General features: G+C 45.8%; 1 protein-coding gene across 1 annotated transcript; it reads left to right on the forward strand.

Annotated features, from left to right (window-relative positions):
* Positions 1 to 9,028: 9,028 nt before the first annotated feature.
* RASSF10 (Ras association domain family member 10) lies at positions 9,029 to 14,744 on the forward strand. Its single transcript, XM_045825142.1, has one exon. It carries the CDS (start codon positions 9,282 to 9,284, stop codon positions 10,806 to 10,808), a length of 1,527 nt encoding a protein of 508 aa, XP_045681098.1. The 5' UTR covers positions 9,029 to 9,281; the 3' UTR covers positions 10,809 to 14,744.
* Positions 14,745 to 15,006: the final 262 nt, after the last annotated feature.

Raw genomic sequence — 15,006 nt, forward strand, 5'->3', positions numbered from 1 at the left:
TTTATTTTGTTGCCATGTTCAATGAGTTCTTTGAGTATCCAGATCACCAGTGTTTTGAACTCTGTATCTGATAGGTTAGTTATCTCTATTTCATTTAGTTCTTTTTCTGGGGTTTTGTTCTGTTCTTTACTTTTGGCCATATTTTTTTGTCTCCTCAATTTGGCAGTGTCCCTGTGTTGGTGTCTGTGTATTAGGTAGAGCTACTTTGACTCCCTGTCTTAGTACTGTGGCCCATTATAGAAAAGACACCTATAAATTGTATGGGGCAGAGCCTTAGCCAATCACCAAGGCAGGGCAAACCTGCTTGACTGCTTTGTGGCTCTGTGTGGTAGGAGGGCTAGGAGAGTGAACAGTGCTACTGCCTGGCTTCTGAAGGTTTCCCGGCACTTGCCCCATGTGACTGGTGTCCTTTCAGCTATCACCCTGGTGCCAAATCCTGGAGTGAGTGAGTCTGCATATGTTTTAAGTCCATACAGTCCTTTTAAGTTGAGTCTCCTGAAAATCCACCAGTTTCTTACACCACCCCAACCCCTACTGGTGATGCATGGGTCACCGGCCAGCAGTGATCACAGAACGCTGCGGATGGCTTGTCGAAACATGAGAGAAAACATGCACAGAGACAGACCAGTTTCTGTGGAGAAGTAGGGACAAAATGGCCACCCCCTCTAGTGGGGGGCGCGTCGATTTACCATCCAAACCGGCTTTTATTGGGTTCATTTTGAATAAGAATTCAGGTAAAGCACATTACTCATTGCAAAGAAGTAAGGATCAAACAATAGGTAACAAGGAACTCTGAGGGTCTATTTTAAGTCAGGGTCAAAGAGCTGTAAGACTTTAAGGAACAAACTAACTTCCTCCTTGGACCCTTCTCATTCAACTGAGAGCATTCTAAACAGAGAAGGTTTCACAGGAATTTACATGTTCTTTCTTAGGCCTGATCACCAGGGAAATTTGCCCTTTCCAGCACAGGGCAGCACCACCCTATCGTTGTTTCAGGCTTACGTGGAGCAAGGGAAGTAAGGCAGCCAAGAGATTAAGAGATTTTCTTGCAGAGCAGGAGGACTTGGGCTTTGTCAAAGCCAAAGGGTGAGAGTCCATCACCCCTTTTGCTATAGCCCCCAAAGTCCTTCTTTTGGGGGCCTCCCATGTGATCGTGCCTGTCTTAGGTCATTCCCCCCTTGGGGAATCTTACCTGTCATTGGCTAACCGACCAAACATTGGGGTCCAGGCAGGGTGAGGTATGAAGGAGCAGAAGCAGCGTTCCTGGCAGGGAGATAAGCTTGTCTTCTTGCTGGCTTATGGTTCCAAGGGTGTTCCCTTAGCCTTAGCCTAGGTGGGGGTTACAGCTTCTGATACCAGGCAGGGCAGTTCCCAACATCCTGGTTTTTACAGCCAGAAGTTATAGGGATTTATCTTCCTGATGCTGGAACCCTGGGTTATGTGGTCTGGTCTGGGTCTGGAATTGCTCACTCTCAAAGTAACCCTTCTGATTTTTATCCACCACACATGAATGTGGGACCACCTGTTCCACCACTACCACCTCTCCATGCCACATCTCCGTGCCTCCCCACCTGCCCCTGAATTTCTGCACCTCTTACCCATCTAGATGAATGTGTCCTCTTTAAATCCTTGGTTGTCTGACTTCCATACAGCTCAATTTTCTGACAGTTCTGGGTGTTATTTGTTTTGAGGTCTAGTTGTAATTCTTTCTCTGGTTGCATGAAGAGGCAAAGCATGCTTATGTATGCCTCCATCTTGACAAGAAGTCTGTCATATATTTTTTAATAAGCCAATCTGCTGGCAGAAAAAAAGGGCATCTTGTTTCACTTAAATTTACAGTTTTCTGGTTTCTGGTCCAGTTGGGCATTAGTTTGTTTCTTGGCTATTTGTTTTCTCTTTTGTCATTTACCAGTAATCCACTCTTCAACCATTGTACAAAGGGTTGCATGATATTTTTGTAAACTAAATTTTGGGAGTTCTTTATACATTCAAAATCTTTATCTTTTGGTATTTATGCTGCAAATATTTTCTCCTGGGTTATTTGACTTTTAAAAATTATGTATGATATCCCTGTGTATTTTCTCAGTAAGAAGGTTTACATTTTGAGGTGGTCATTTTATTTATCCTTTCTTTTGCGAATTTTGCATCTTTATGTACTGTTTATGAATGCCTTCCCCCAGGTTATACTTGTATTTTTTGTGTACGTTCTCCTGTTATGAAGCCTGTATGTTTCTCTGGCTCAGAGAACTGACTGAATCTATGTGCCTCCATTAGGGATTAGCAGTAGTAGATGAGCAAGGACACTGAGGTCCTGTCTGGGAGGCAACCATTTGTACTTGGACTTTCCATTGGATCCAACTGCAAGGTGGGAGTTAAGAGTAAGTTCCTTAGGATGCCTAAGAGGAGTAGCTTAGGTAGAAAGAAGCTTTTTAAAAATATATATTTATTTACTTGTTTGTTTGTTTATAGAGAGAGGGGGAAAAGGGAGAAAGAAAGGGAAAGAAACATCAATGTGTGGTTGCTTCCCACATGCCCCCAAGTGTGGACCTGGCCTTCAACCCAGGCATGTGTCCTGACTGGGACTCAAACCAGCAACTTTTTGGTTTGCAGGCTGGCACTCAATCCACTGAGCCACATCAGCCTGGGCAAAGCTTTTTTGAGGGACATCACAAAAAAAAAAGAAACATTCAAACTATAAAACCAGAAAAGGTATGCAATGGCTTTCTTTGGAGATAGTCACAATCCAGATACGCATGCCCTTATTTAGGATATTTATGGTAACTCTACACCTGCAGAGGCTCAATCTGCTCAAGTTTCTGGACCTTTGTATAGGCAACACTGTCTAATGGAAATATAATGTGAACTACAAAGATACTTTTAAATTTCTAGTAGCTACATCAAAATATAAGTAAAAAGAAACAGGTAAATTGTTTCAGTGATTTAATCTAGTATTTCCAAAATAGTGTCATTTCAACATATAGTTGATATAGCATATTGTTAATAAGGTATTGAAACCATTTTTTGTACTGAGCCTTTGACATTTAGTGTGTATTTTATATTAATAACACATCTCAATGCAGATAACCACATTTCAAGTGCTCACTACCCACATATGTTTATTGGCTACTGTATTGGGTAATGCAGTCCTGAGGATTAATACTGAAAATGTCCATGATGTGCTGAGAGGCATCTTCTCTGTTTATATTTAACTGAGTGACCACAGTGTAAATTTTTTAAGTCCATTCATCACTTTCCACTATAGCCCATTGTTTTTCCTAACAAAAGTGTATCATACATTCAATTTATTACACCTACTGATGTAGATGAATTTTTCTAAAATAAATAGAGCTTTATTTGGATTATTTGCTGGAGAGCGTGTTGTGAGTAAAGACTTCTAGGAAGAAGTCTTCTAGTGACAGTTAAGCTGAAACTTGAAGGGTGAGTAGGTATTAGTCAGGGGGTCAGAGAGAACACTGTGAGCAAGGGGGTGGCTAGAGTGTCCAGACTGGGGAAAGCAGACATCAGATCCTGAGAGTGTACAAGCTCTGCTGAGGAGGTTGGACTTGATTCTGAAGATAACAGGGAGTCATGAAACATTTGTCAGTAGGGAGCATGAGAGAAAGGCAAGACCAGAAACAAGGAAAGTACTATAATGTGTAGAATCCAGGTAAGAAATAATAAGTATATAAGCTAAGGCAATTCATTCATTCATTCATTCATTCATTCTTTTCACAAACACAGAGTACATACAGTGTGCTGGTCAATGTTCGAGGCACCAAAAATAAAACAGAAAACACAACAGACAAAAGTCCCTGCTCTCACAGAACTTCAATATATTGTGGGGCAAATGAGGTAGGTGGTGAGTCATGCAAGGTAATCCTTAGGTTACTGATCTCAATTGGTGAATGATGAGGCCATTCTCAAGGTAGAGGTTCAGGAGGCAGAACAGGTTTGGGAGATACATGTTGGGTTCAGCTTATCTTTTTGGCAAATGTTTGAGGTGTTTTGGGGATACGTAAATAGAGGTATGAGGCAAGCAGTTGAATATGTGTATTTGGAGATATGGAAGGGATGTATAGCTTTGGGAACCATGGCATTTCAAAAGTATTAATCCCTGCAGTGAATGGGATAATTCTGGGAAACAAGAGTCACAAACTCAAATGTTTACAGTGGTCAGGCCATGTTGTCTGTATGTGAATTGGGTCATATATGAGACACAGAGAATGCTGGGTTCATGGCTACCTGGAAAGGATGTGTTCTGTCGAAGGCAGCCAGAATTGGCCTTTGCACTGATTGTTTGCAACCTATAGACTTTTGGAATTTCTCTCTGTGCCTTATCTCCCATTTTTTATAAAGATCCTAAGGTAGGTAGCTAGCTGCTTATAAAAATCCACTTTGTCTTCTTTTGACACACTCACTGCATCTCCAGCCTCCCCTGCCATTACAAGTGGCCACTTGACTGGGTTCTTTAGCCAGTGAGCAGAAGTGGTACGCTCCAACGCTCCATTTCCTGGCCAAGTTCTCCAAGAAGAGGGTGTGGCCCCTCCTCTTCCTCTCTTTTTCGTATGGCTGGGTATAGATGATGAGGTCTAGGAGATTCTGGAGCCACAAGATGGAGGGAGCCAGGATCCTTGTATCATTTTCTGGAATAAAGCCACCTCCTAATTAGGGCACCTGCTTTTGAGTATTACATGAACAAAAACAAACTTTTGTTATGTTTGTTTGTTACTTTAGCCTAGCCTAATTTAACAAATACCTTTCTAATCAAATACCAAACTAGTCCTGACTATGAGCTCTGTGAGGACAGGACCATGCCTATCTAGTTCACTGCTGTATCTTCAATGCCAAGCCCAGGACACAGCATAGAGTAGGTACTCAATAAAGCTAGCAATGTTTTATTGAGCAATTGCTATGTACCAGACACTGTGCTAAATCTTTTATGTGATGTATTTCACTTCATGTTCATGGCAACTATATAGGGAAGGTTCCATTATTCTCTTTTTTCCCCCCAGATGAACAAATTAAAGCTTAGAAAGTTCATAGCTGGTATTCAAATCTAGGCAGGCAACCCCAGAACCCGAATTCTAAAACACTGGTGCACAACTCCATGCATACCCAACTTAACACTCATGTGCTTGTAATTTCTCCCACCAAGGATATCCCCAGCTGCTTCCCTCCACTTATTAAAGCCCCACCTTCTTCAACCTTCTCAGGCCCCCTTGATCATTCCAGCCCTTAACTTCCCAGCAGGAATTTCAAGTATCATTCCTACAACAGAAATTCCATGTCTGACTCTAGAAAGAAATTATAATAATCTTGAGGGTAGCAAAACACCTTAGGTATTATTCATCTCAGTGTTCCTTTACAGCACTGAGGAAGATCAAGAGCTTACTATATGCCAGGCACTCTCTAGGCACAGGAGACCAAAATATAAATAAGATAGCAATCCACACTCTTGAAAAGTGAAGTCTTATGGAATAAACAAGCATTTAAAATGTATCACAACACAATGCAACCTCTTCATTAAGAGAGGCAGAAGAAGAGCAAGACACCAGTTCTTGGAGAAGGGAAGAAAGGATTCCCAGAGCATGGGATCTTTGAGCTGGGCTTCTGAAGGATGACTAGTTTTTCAGTTAAGAGGGATTCTAATCAGTGGGGGAAACATGTACAAAGCCATGATGCATCAAGATGCAGGTGCCGTTCTGGATGACTGAGGTGTTGACTTACTATAATGTAGGATTCATTCATTCATCCATTTATTCAACAGAGCAAACCTAGAATGTGCCAGGCACTGTGCTAAATGCAGAGGGCTCAGAAGTAAGCAAAATAGATATGATCTCTATTTACCCCTATAGAACTTAAAATCCAGTGGGGATGGCAACTGATGACAAAGCTATAATAATCACATATGAGAAATGAAAGAGAAAAGGATATTCAAGCATAGGAGGGAAAAGTTAGGGAGTGGGCTGGGACAAACTATGAGATGATCCCCTTACACACACACACACACACACACACACACCCATGCTAGGGAGATGGAAATCCCCCTTCAATCCAGTCTGACCTCAGAATCCAGCGCTCTGTGGCTTCTCATGGTCCTTAGGATAGGTCCAAATATAGATGCATGGAATTAAAGGCCCTTCTTGCTCCTCTAAATTTTTCTTGCTTAAAGGAATCCAACTCCTGCTCACTCATTCATCCAACCTCATTCTTAGCTACTCCTCTCACTTAAACTCCCTGCAGCTCCAGTAACTGCCATGATCTTTTCATTCCTTGACTTTGCACATATGGTTCCTTCTGCTTGGAATGTTGCCTGCCTCCTCCCCTCCATCTATGTTTCCTTGGCATATTCATGGTGCTTCTGGTCTTGCCTAAAATGCCACCTCACCAGGGAAACCTTCCTTGACTCTTCCACACTAGGTAGCATGCTACTCCAGCAATCTCCTGGTACTTCAAGTTCTTCCTTAGATAACAGAAGACCCCGCTTTTGAAACATTTACTCAGCTGTGTGGTCTACTGCATTGCAAGCTCCTAGGAGGCCAAAAGTGTGATTTGTTTCTCATCAAGTCCCAAGCACAGTGCCTGGAGCACAGCAGGTACTTAATAAATATTTATTGAGTGAATGAATAAAAGTGCTTCATTCAGGAAGCAAAGGGGAGCCATCCAAGGACTTGAAGCAAGGGAGTGACTTTATCAGGCCTGTGCTCATGTGATTAAGCTGAAGGCAAGCCTTGTCCACAAGGACCATTCTCACCAGCATCTAAGGAGGAAAAAAAGTTTATCCACATTGGCTTCTATCTCTTCTTGACCACACCAGGTGCTGGAAAATGCCAGAAACTGTCACTGTAATGACTAGGCTTCCCTTTATGTAATGTGGGCTGTGGAACAAGAGCTTGTGACTTGGGTCTGGGACCCAAACTCTGACTAGAATCAGGAGTCCCCCTGCTAAGAAGTCTGTGGGAAGCCTAGGTGATGTGGGGAGCCTGTGGGACACCGGGAGCAGCCTCTAAACATTCCCCTCCAGCCCTGACTTTTCCACAGTCATGCACTGCATAACTGGTGTTTCAGTTAACAAGGGACTGACCTTGTATACAACCGTGGTCCCATGAGATTAAAATGGAGCTGAAAAATTCCTATCACCTAGTGACCTTGTAGCCATTACTCATACGTTTGTGGTGATGCCAATATAAAGAAACCTACTGTGCTGCCAGTCTTATGAAAGTATAACACACACAGTGATGCTCAGTCCATGATACTCGATAATGATAAATTACTATGTGACTGGTTTATGTATTTACTACACTTTCTGTTGTTATAGTATACCCTTTCTACTTGTTAAAAAATGTTAGCTGTAAAATAGTACACTCTGCTACACTGGCAGAAGCATCCTACAGCTCATCTTTACCAAGTCTCTCCGTCATATCATTTTCTCCTGTGCTTGGTTTATGCTTATGTTATCTTATAAATTTAGTGTAGTTTAAGTGTACAATACCTATAAAGTCTACAGTAGTGTACAGTGTTGACCCCAAGAAGGAACATACCTTCCAAGAAGTACTCCATGTGGTTAATTGGGCTCAAGTTTATAATCGGAGTCTAGCAGCCGTTGTGGGCAAGGGCCTCCCACCAACACTGCATCTTAGCAGAATGCCGCAGACCGAACTGCCAGCCTCCTGTTCTAAGTTCCTGCCCTGTGAACCAACCCTTATAAAGGTGTTCCTGGAATCATCTTTCAACCAGTGGGCTGAGGCCTGTTCTGTCCAATCAGAACTATAGAGCTATATCTTCATTTGCATCTTTACTGACCAATCACACCAGCTCCATAATGACCAATGAGAACTCATGACTCCAACCAATCAGGACAGTGCTGTTTAAACCAATCAAACTTGGATTCCTCATCTGCATAAAAATGGACCAATCAGGAACCAAGTCAGGCGCTTTCTCCCAGTTGTCTTTGGGGGAGCATTTTCGCTTTTCATCAGAGGCTATATTTCCCAGTTTGCAAACTGTTGGTCTGTATAAAGTTTCTCTTTTCATTTGCGTGCCTCAGACTGGGGGCTCCCATTGGAATTGAAATGGTGGCAGCCACCTTTCTTTGAAGAGGGTAAAGTCCTAGGCCTTCATATCCACTCACTCCCCACTCACCCAGAGCAACTTCTAGTTCTGCGCGCTCCCTTCATGGTAAGTGCCCTAGACAGATGTACCATTTTTTATCTTTCATATTTTATTCTGACTTTACCTTTTGTACGTTTAGATGCACGAACACCACTGTGTTACAATTACATACAGTGTTGGGTACAGTAACATGTTGTACAGGTTCGTAGCTAGCAGCTATGAGCTATACAGTACCGCCGAGGAGTGTAGAAGGCTGTAAATCTAGAACGGTGCCAGTGCCCTCTGTAGTGTTCCTGCAAGGAACATCGCTCAAGGACGCGCTTCTCAGATCATATCCCTGTCCTCTGCAGGACTGTGCATCTACACTTGTTCGCAAGGTGAACCGCCATATCTTGTTCTTCTCAGGCATGCAAACACTGCTTCCTGACTAGGAAGCCTGGAGGGCCTTCCAGGTTCAAGGCAGCGCTTATGGCTCCCAGCTGGAGGTCATGCAATGCAGTTAGTGTCTGTTAGAGACACCGAGTGCCTTGGTTTCCTTGTCTGCGCAGGGGGCGTTCCCCAGAGAGCACCGCTGTGAAGGACCGGGAACCTGGTCTGGGAGCGCGGGAAAGTCAACATTCGTCCAGCGAGCCCTGGACTACAGGAGAAGAGCCAGGGAGCCGAGGGAAGACACAGAGCCGATCCCGGACTAGGCGCAGGCTGCAGGCTCGGCAACGAGGGGTACCTCGAGTCTGCCTTCCAGCCCACGCGCGATCGAGACAGGAGTTTGTGAGGGGGCCGAAACTCCGGACGCCTACAGCTCCGCAGAGGGGCGTGTCCGCGAGCCGCGCCTCCGGGATCTGGCCACAGCTCCGGGTACTGGGGGCGGGAGGGGGAGGAGCGATGGGAGGAGGAGCAAAACCCGAGGCCCCAGCAACCTTGCGCAGAGCCAGAGCGGCGGGAGCCTGATCCCGGGCGCATTGCCCCGGGAGCGCGCGCCGTCCGGGCCGATCCCTGCCGCAGTCGCTCCAGCTCGCGCCGGGGCTTGCCCCGGTGTACAGTGGAGGAAAAGGGCCACTGCTGACAGGGGCGAGGGTCTCGGGTTCCTCTCCTGTCCCAGAGCTGCCGGGCTGCCCGCTGTCCCTGCGCCCCAGCGTACTCCGATCCGCCACCTGCATCCCAATCACACTATGGATCATTCGGAGAAGAAGATATCGGTGTGGATCTGCCAGGAGGAGAAACTGGTCTCAGGGCTCTCTCGTCGCACCACTTGCTCTGATGTGGTCCGTGTGCTACTGGAAGACGGCTGCCGGCGACGACGGAAACAGCGGCGTGGCCGGCGGCGGGGGGCGGTCAACGACCCGCCAGGCCCGGGGGAGCTCCCAGAAGCCCTGGACGATGACGATGAAGAGGAGGACGATGAGGCACTGCCGCCGAGCTTGTTGTGCGGGCCCCCGCAGTGCTATTGTATCGTGGAGAAGTGGCGGGGCTTTGAGCGCATTCTGCCCAACAAGACGCGCATCTTGCGCCTCTGGGCAGCCTGGGGCGATGAGCAGGAGAATGTGCGCTTCGTGCTGGTGCGCAGCGAGGCATCGCTTCCCAATACGGGTCCTCGTAGTGCTGAAGCGCGTGTGGTGCTTAGCCGCGAGCGCCCCTGCTCGGCCCGGGGGGTCCCACCAAGACCCAGCCTGGCCATGACACAGGAGAAGCAGCGGCGGGTGGTGCGCAAGGCCTTCCGCAAGCTGGCCAAGCTCAATCGCCGGCGCCAGCAGCTGCAGTCGTCGTCCTGTTCCTCCACTTCGTCGTCCACCGCTTCTTCCTGCTCCTCGTCACCACACGCCAGTGAGAGAGCGTCCGTGGAACACATGGAGACGCTGGTGCATTTGGTGCTTTCCCAGGACCATACCATCCGTCAGCAGGTGCAGCGGCTCCGGGAGCTGGACCGCGAGATCGATCGCTACGAGGCCAAGGTGCACCTGGACCGCATGCGGCGGCACGGAGTCAACTACGTTCAGGACACCTACTTGGTGGGCTCAGGCATCGAGCTCGAAGGGCTCAGCCCGGGAGAGGAGACGGAGGCTGCGGCTACGGCGGCTACTACGGCAGCGGCGGCAGCGCCCCTGGACGGCAAGGCGCAGGCAGAGGCACTGGAAGAGCTGGCCCGGCGCTGTGACGACCTGCTCCGGCTGCAGGAGCAGCGAGCCCAGCAGGAGGAGTTGCTCGAGCGCCTCTCCGCCGAGATTCAGGAGGAGCTGAACCAGAGGTGGATGCGGCGGCGCCAGGAGGAGCTCGCAGCTCGAGAGGAGTCCCCGGAGTCTGATGGCAGCCTCGACGGTGAGCTGCTACTGGAGCAGGAGCGGGTCCGGACTCAGCTCAGCACCAGCCTCTACATTGGGCTCCGGCTCAACACGGACCTGGAGGCCGTCAAGTCGGATTTGGATTACAGTCAGCAACAGTGGAACAGCAAGGAGCACGAGCTGCAGGGCCTTCTCCAGACTTTGCACACGTTGGAGTTGACGGTAGCCTCGGATGGGGCTACCGGCTCTGGCGGACCCTCCCGGGAACCCAGGCCTCAGGCCTGTGCTGAGGTGTGGGTGGACCAGGCCCGCGGACTGGCCAAAAGCTGCCCTGGCAACGACGAGGACTCAGATACCGGGCTGAGCTCTATGCACAGCCAGGACTCAGACTCCGTGCCTGTGTGCGAATCCCTTGTGTAGGGGGGCAGGGCCGGAGAGGGAGACAGAAGCTTTCCCCTTTCTTGCAGAAAGTCCTGGCCCGGCAGGCTCAGGGACGTGGAAACCGGGCTGGGAGTGGGCCCGGAGGTCTTGCGGGGCAGCAGGGCTACGACTGGGCCCGGAAGGGCTCCCTGGCAGCGGCGCTCCTCTGGCTGGGGGGGGAGTGTGGAGGAGAGTGCAGGACAAGGAAGCTGTGTCTCCAATCCAAGCACTTTTAGGGAAAGGAGGGAGGGAGATGTGAGAACCCTTGTATTAGAAAACAAACGCTCCAGGAAAACTGACGTGGTCCGAGCCCATTTTCAAAAACAGAAAAAGAGTTGTTATGGAAATTTCATCACTCTTCTGTATGGGAAGGACTGATGGCAGCTAGAATTTTAGGTTGTAGCATAACGTGCTTTTAAGAGAAACACTTGGATGAAAAGGAAATTCCTTGAATGTTAATTGTGATGGTGAACGTGTTAAAACTAGCCAAAGAGGACTCACTGGTGTTGGTCTCAGCCTTGCTTACATCTTCCATAAAACCCATAGGCACTAAAATCCTGGCTGTTTACATTTCTGCAGATCTGAGAATTATCCATCTGCTAAGCTGTTTGCCTGTTATTTTCTTTCAAAGTCTAAACTATTGAAGTTTAACCCCACATTTCCTCCTAGTAAATGCAGTATATGTTAAAATGGGGTCCTTTTCCCAAAGTAAAGTTTTATTATTACAAAAGCCAAGCATACCCCTTTTGAGATAAAAATCCCTGGCACACGTAGTCCTTGGTTAAAATGTAATCTGGGCCTTTGGGATTTGCTCCTGCAAAGGTGTGTGTGTTGCCCTTTCATTCATGTTGCCACTTCATCCCCTTGGTGACTTATTTCATAAAAAATAAAAGGGAAGTTTTAGAATTCGGGTGAAGTACAACTAAACTTGCTGTTTAACGAGCACTCTCATTGAAACTAAGATTTGAAACCAGAGATTTTTGTTAGCGTTCAGCTTTTGAACTGAGCTATGTGATTAAAACCAACTATGACCTCAACACATTTTACCCAACCCAAGTCTAACTCCAGTATCTTTGGTCGGGGATTAATTAGTTACTTGTCCAAACTGAAAATGAGATAATGTAGATACCAGGGTTTACTAGATCAGGCCACGCAAAAAGAAAAAATATAATCTCATAGTACACCTTGGGTGAACAATATGATTAACAGCAGCATTTAGCCGTAGATAAAAAGCATATAAAAGTGAACTAATGATATGACTCGAATTACTCTTGTCTGGTTCACACCTTTGCACATGTCAGGAGGTGCAAGTGCAACATCTTTCTCTAGATAGCTGGAGACAGCCCTGGTGGGGACCCAATGTAATTGTAGTTTATTTCAATGCAAACTTATCAGTTTTAGCTAGCTGTTGCCCCTGTGGAAGGAGCCTGCTGGCAGTGTTCCCTCCCTAGCGAGCAACCGTGCTTCCGAGGAATGTGGGATCTAATCTGTCCAGGGGAGGTGTGAACAATGGGGTGTGTGTGTGGTGCCAGCCTGGTGCAGAAGCCTGGTATCAACCTAACCCAGGAGGGGCTGGATCCAGTTTCAACACTACATGTGAAGATAACTTCAGAGGTCTTGCTTTACAGAGGTTTCTTCCCTTGGAGAGAGATTCTTTGTATGCTTGTTACCAACTGGACCGCTCACCTGACCCCCTAAAGCATTTTGGGGTATATCTTTTTGAAAGTCGGTACCTCCTCCCCCACGCCCCCGCCAATGCTACGACAACATGTGTGGATATTCTCCAATTTTCAAGTAAAATGGGAATTAAAAGGCCGGTTTCCTAATTGATGTTTTCAAAAGATGTTAGCTCACATAATTATGGTTTTTTAGTTTCGTCTGATGCAGAAAACATCTATGTATTTGGTCTTGAGCATGATTAAAATGAGGAAGGGACCAAAAGAGTCCCACTGTCCCTAGACAATCATTTGCTCCTGTAAACACAAAGCCTAATGATAGCTTTACTTTTGAGGCAAAGGTAAAATCCTCATTAGAGTGCGACAAACGCTACTTGTCTGAATGGTTTATGCTGGCAATGGGCTGACCTAGTGGTTTTAAAATTATTGTGCTTTTTCCCCCCTCGGGGTGGTAGGGGAGGTGGTTCTCGGGCATTTATTAACTCAGAAGAGAACACAGAAGTTGGCAGAACAGGGCTGCCTGGCAGAAAGGGTCTGTTTTTCTTTTCACTATTATTATTTTAAACTTTTGACGTCAGCAAATATGCCTATAGCCTGTAAAGCAAATAAAGCCACATCACAGAGAGAAGGCCTGTGGGATTTTTCTGGTGTCCCCTTTCCAGAACCTTCCTGTCCTGGCCACCTCAAGATGCCTCTCCAGTCAACTCTCAGGCACCAAGCAGGCTTTGTTTTGTAATGAAAAGAAGCCCAGTCTGCCCATTTCCCCCCCTCCAAATCACTTATATCCCCAAAAGGCACTCTCTTTGTGGGTAGGAGAAAACACAACAGGTGAGGGAAAAAGAAAGGAGACAATAGTTCCTTTTACTGAGAGCTTTTACAAGCCTGAGAAAGGTGAAATATGGACATAAAAAAGCAAAACAGTGCCTGTACCAGAAAGTGCCTAATAAATGCTAGGCATTTAAAACATTTCATTCACTTTTTAAATAAGCCTCGTGGCATTAAGAAGGAAAATGAATGCATAGAATTGACTGCACCTGCACCAGGATTTCAGTGCCCCTGGAAAAAGTCACCCCTCTCCTGTTCTTCGGGCGGAACCGGAACCCTTGTGGGGAGAGTATGAAACAGGCTCCTCCCCAACCAGCCCCATCCCTCTTTTGGAATGAATACAATTTATTGTATTTTTTTATCTTAATTATTCCACTCTTGGCCATCTGACCAAACTGAAAGATCCCATCTGGCATTTCTCTTTACTTCCTTAGAAAGCAAGATGAAGAAGAAAATGATGATGATTTGCTTGTTGGAAAAGTTATATACTATAGTCCTTGTGATGGGTCTGAAAGTAACATTAGTAAAAAGAGAGGAGAATCACTCAAGATCTTGGCACTAAAAGCTTATCACTATCAAAGTTTGATATGTTTCCTTCCAGATCTTTTGAATTGTGGATTTTAATATTTTGCTTATTTTTGAAAGATATCTAATTTTAATGAGATTATATATATGTTTTTATGCTTAGGTTTTGACAGACTCCTTGTAGCATATCCTATCTGTTGGATGCACTATACACAGTGCATGTAAATGTTCTGTTATTAAGTTGTTCCCAGTGTTTTTTACTATTATAAAATGACATTGTGATAAGCTTTTGGTACACACGTCTGTTTCCATAATTAGACCCCTGCCAATAAGATAGGTTCCCAGAAAAAAATTCCCAAGGAGTACAAACACTTAAAAACTTGATACTTAATTGCCAAATGGATTTTCAAAAGATTTGTTCTAATCACAATCCACTATGCATGATAGTTCCCATTTCACCACCTGTTGGCTTTCATTAGATACTATATTTTGGTAAGAAAATATATTAATCAAAATTAATGAATTAATTCTTTGTCACCCAGGAAGCCAGGGCTGGCAATCATTGCCTTAAAATACCCTTACAACACTTAGGGCAGGCCGCCTTCCCACAACTTTTAAAAGGACTTGGCACCTCCTCTCCTTCCAGTCTCCTTACATTCCCTGAGCACTGCTTCGGAATAGCAATCTCGTCCCATATCAGAGGCGGCCAAGCATCTCTCTGAGCAAGAGGAGCCAAAATCCCACAGTAGCAAGAGTAAGGGGATTAACAAATAAAAGAACCCGATTTATTTAAAAAAATTCATGATCTCTTCTCATTTTGAGTCTATCTGAAAAGCTTATGCTTAGAAGGTGATGCCATACTTGATTTTGTGCTTCTCCCTCACTGCCTATGTCAAAAATGAAGCCAAAATAAAATAAATACACAAAATAAGTGAAATACATGTGATACTACATTCTTAAGTTCTTGAAAAGGGAAAACTTGATCATGACACTTTGTGAAATTCTCATTCTGAAAACGTTTGTGAGACGTGTTCTCGGGAACAGGAAGGAAGGAGGATGGGAGGAGCTATCTTTTGTTGAGTGCTTTCCAAGTGCCAGATCCTGGTGCTGAGTTTTCCACATGCGTTCTCTCTGCATTTATCTCATGAGACAGAGCCTTTAACCTCTCATTT

This window comes from Phyllostomus hastatus, unplaced genomic scaffold (assembly GCF_019186645.2).
Source record: "Phyllostomus hastatus isolate PE091 unplaced genomic scaffold, TTU_PhHast_1.1 phas_scaffold_585, whole genome shotgun sequence".
Classification (NCBI taxonomy): Eukaryota; Metazoa; Chordata; class Mammalia; order Chiroptera; family Phyllostomidae; genus Phyllostomus; species Phyllostomus hastatus.

Bases quoted from the DNA above. Each gene is read 5' to 3' on its own strand.
- RASSF10 (XM_045825142.1), top strand. From the start codon at position 9,282: ATGGATCATTCGGAGAAGAAGATATCGGTGTGGATCTGCCAGGAGGAG.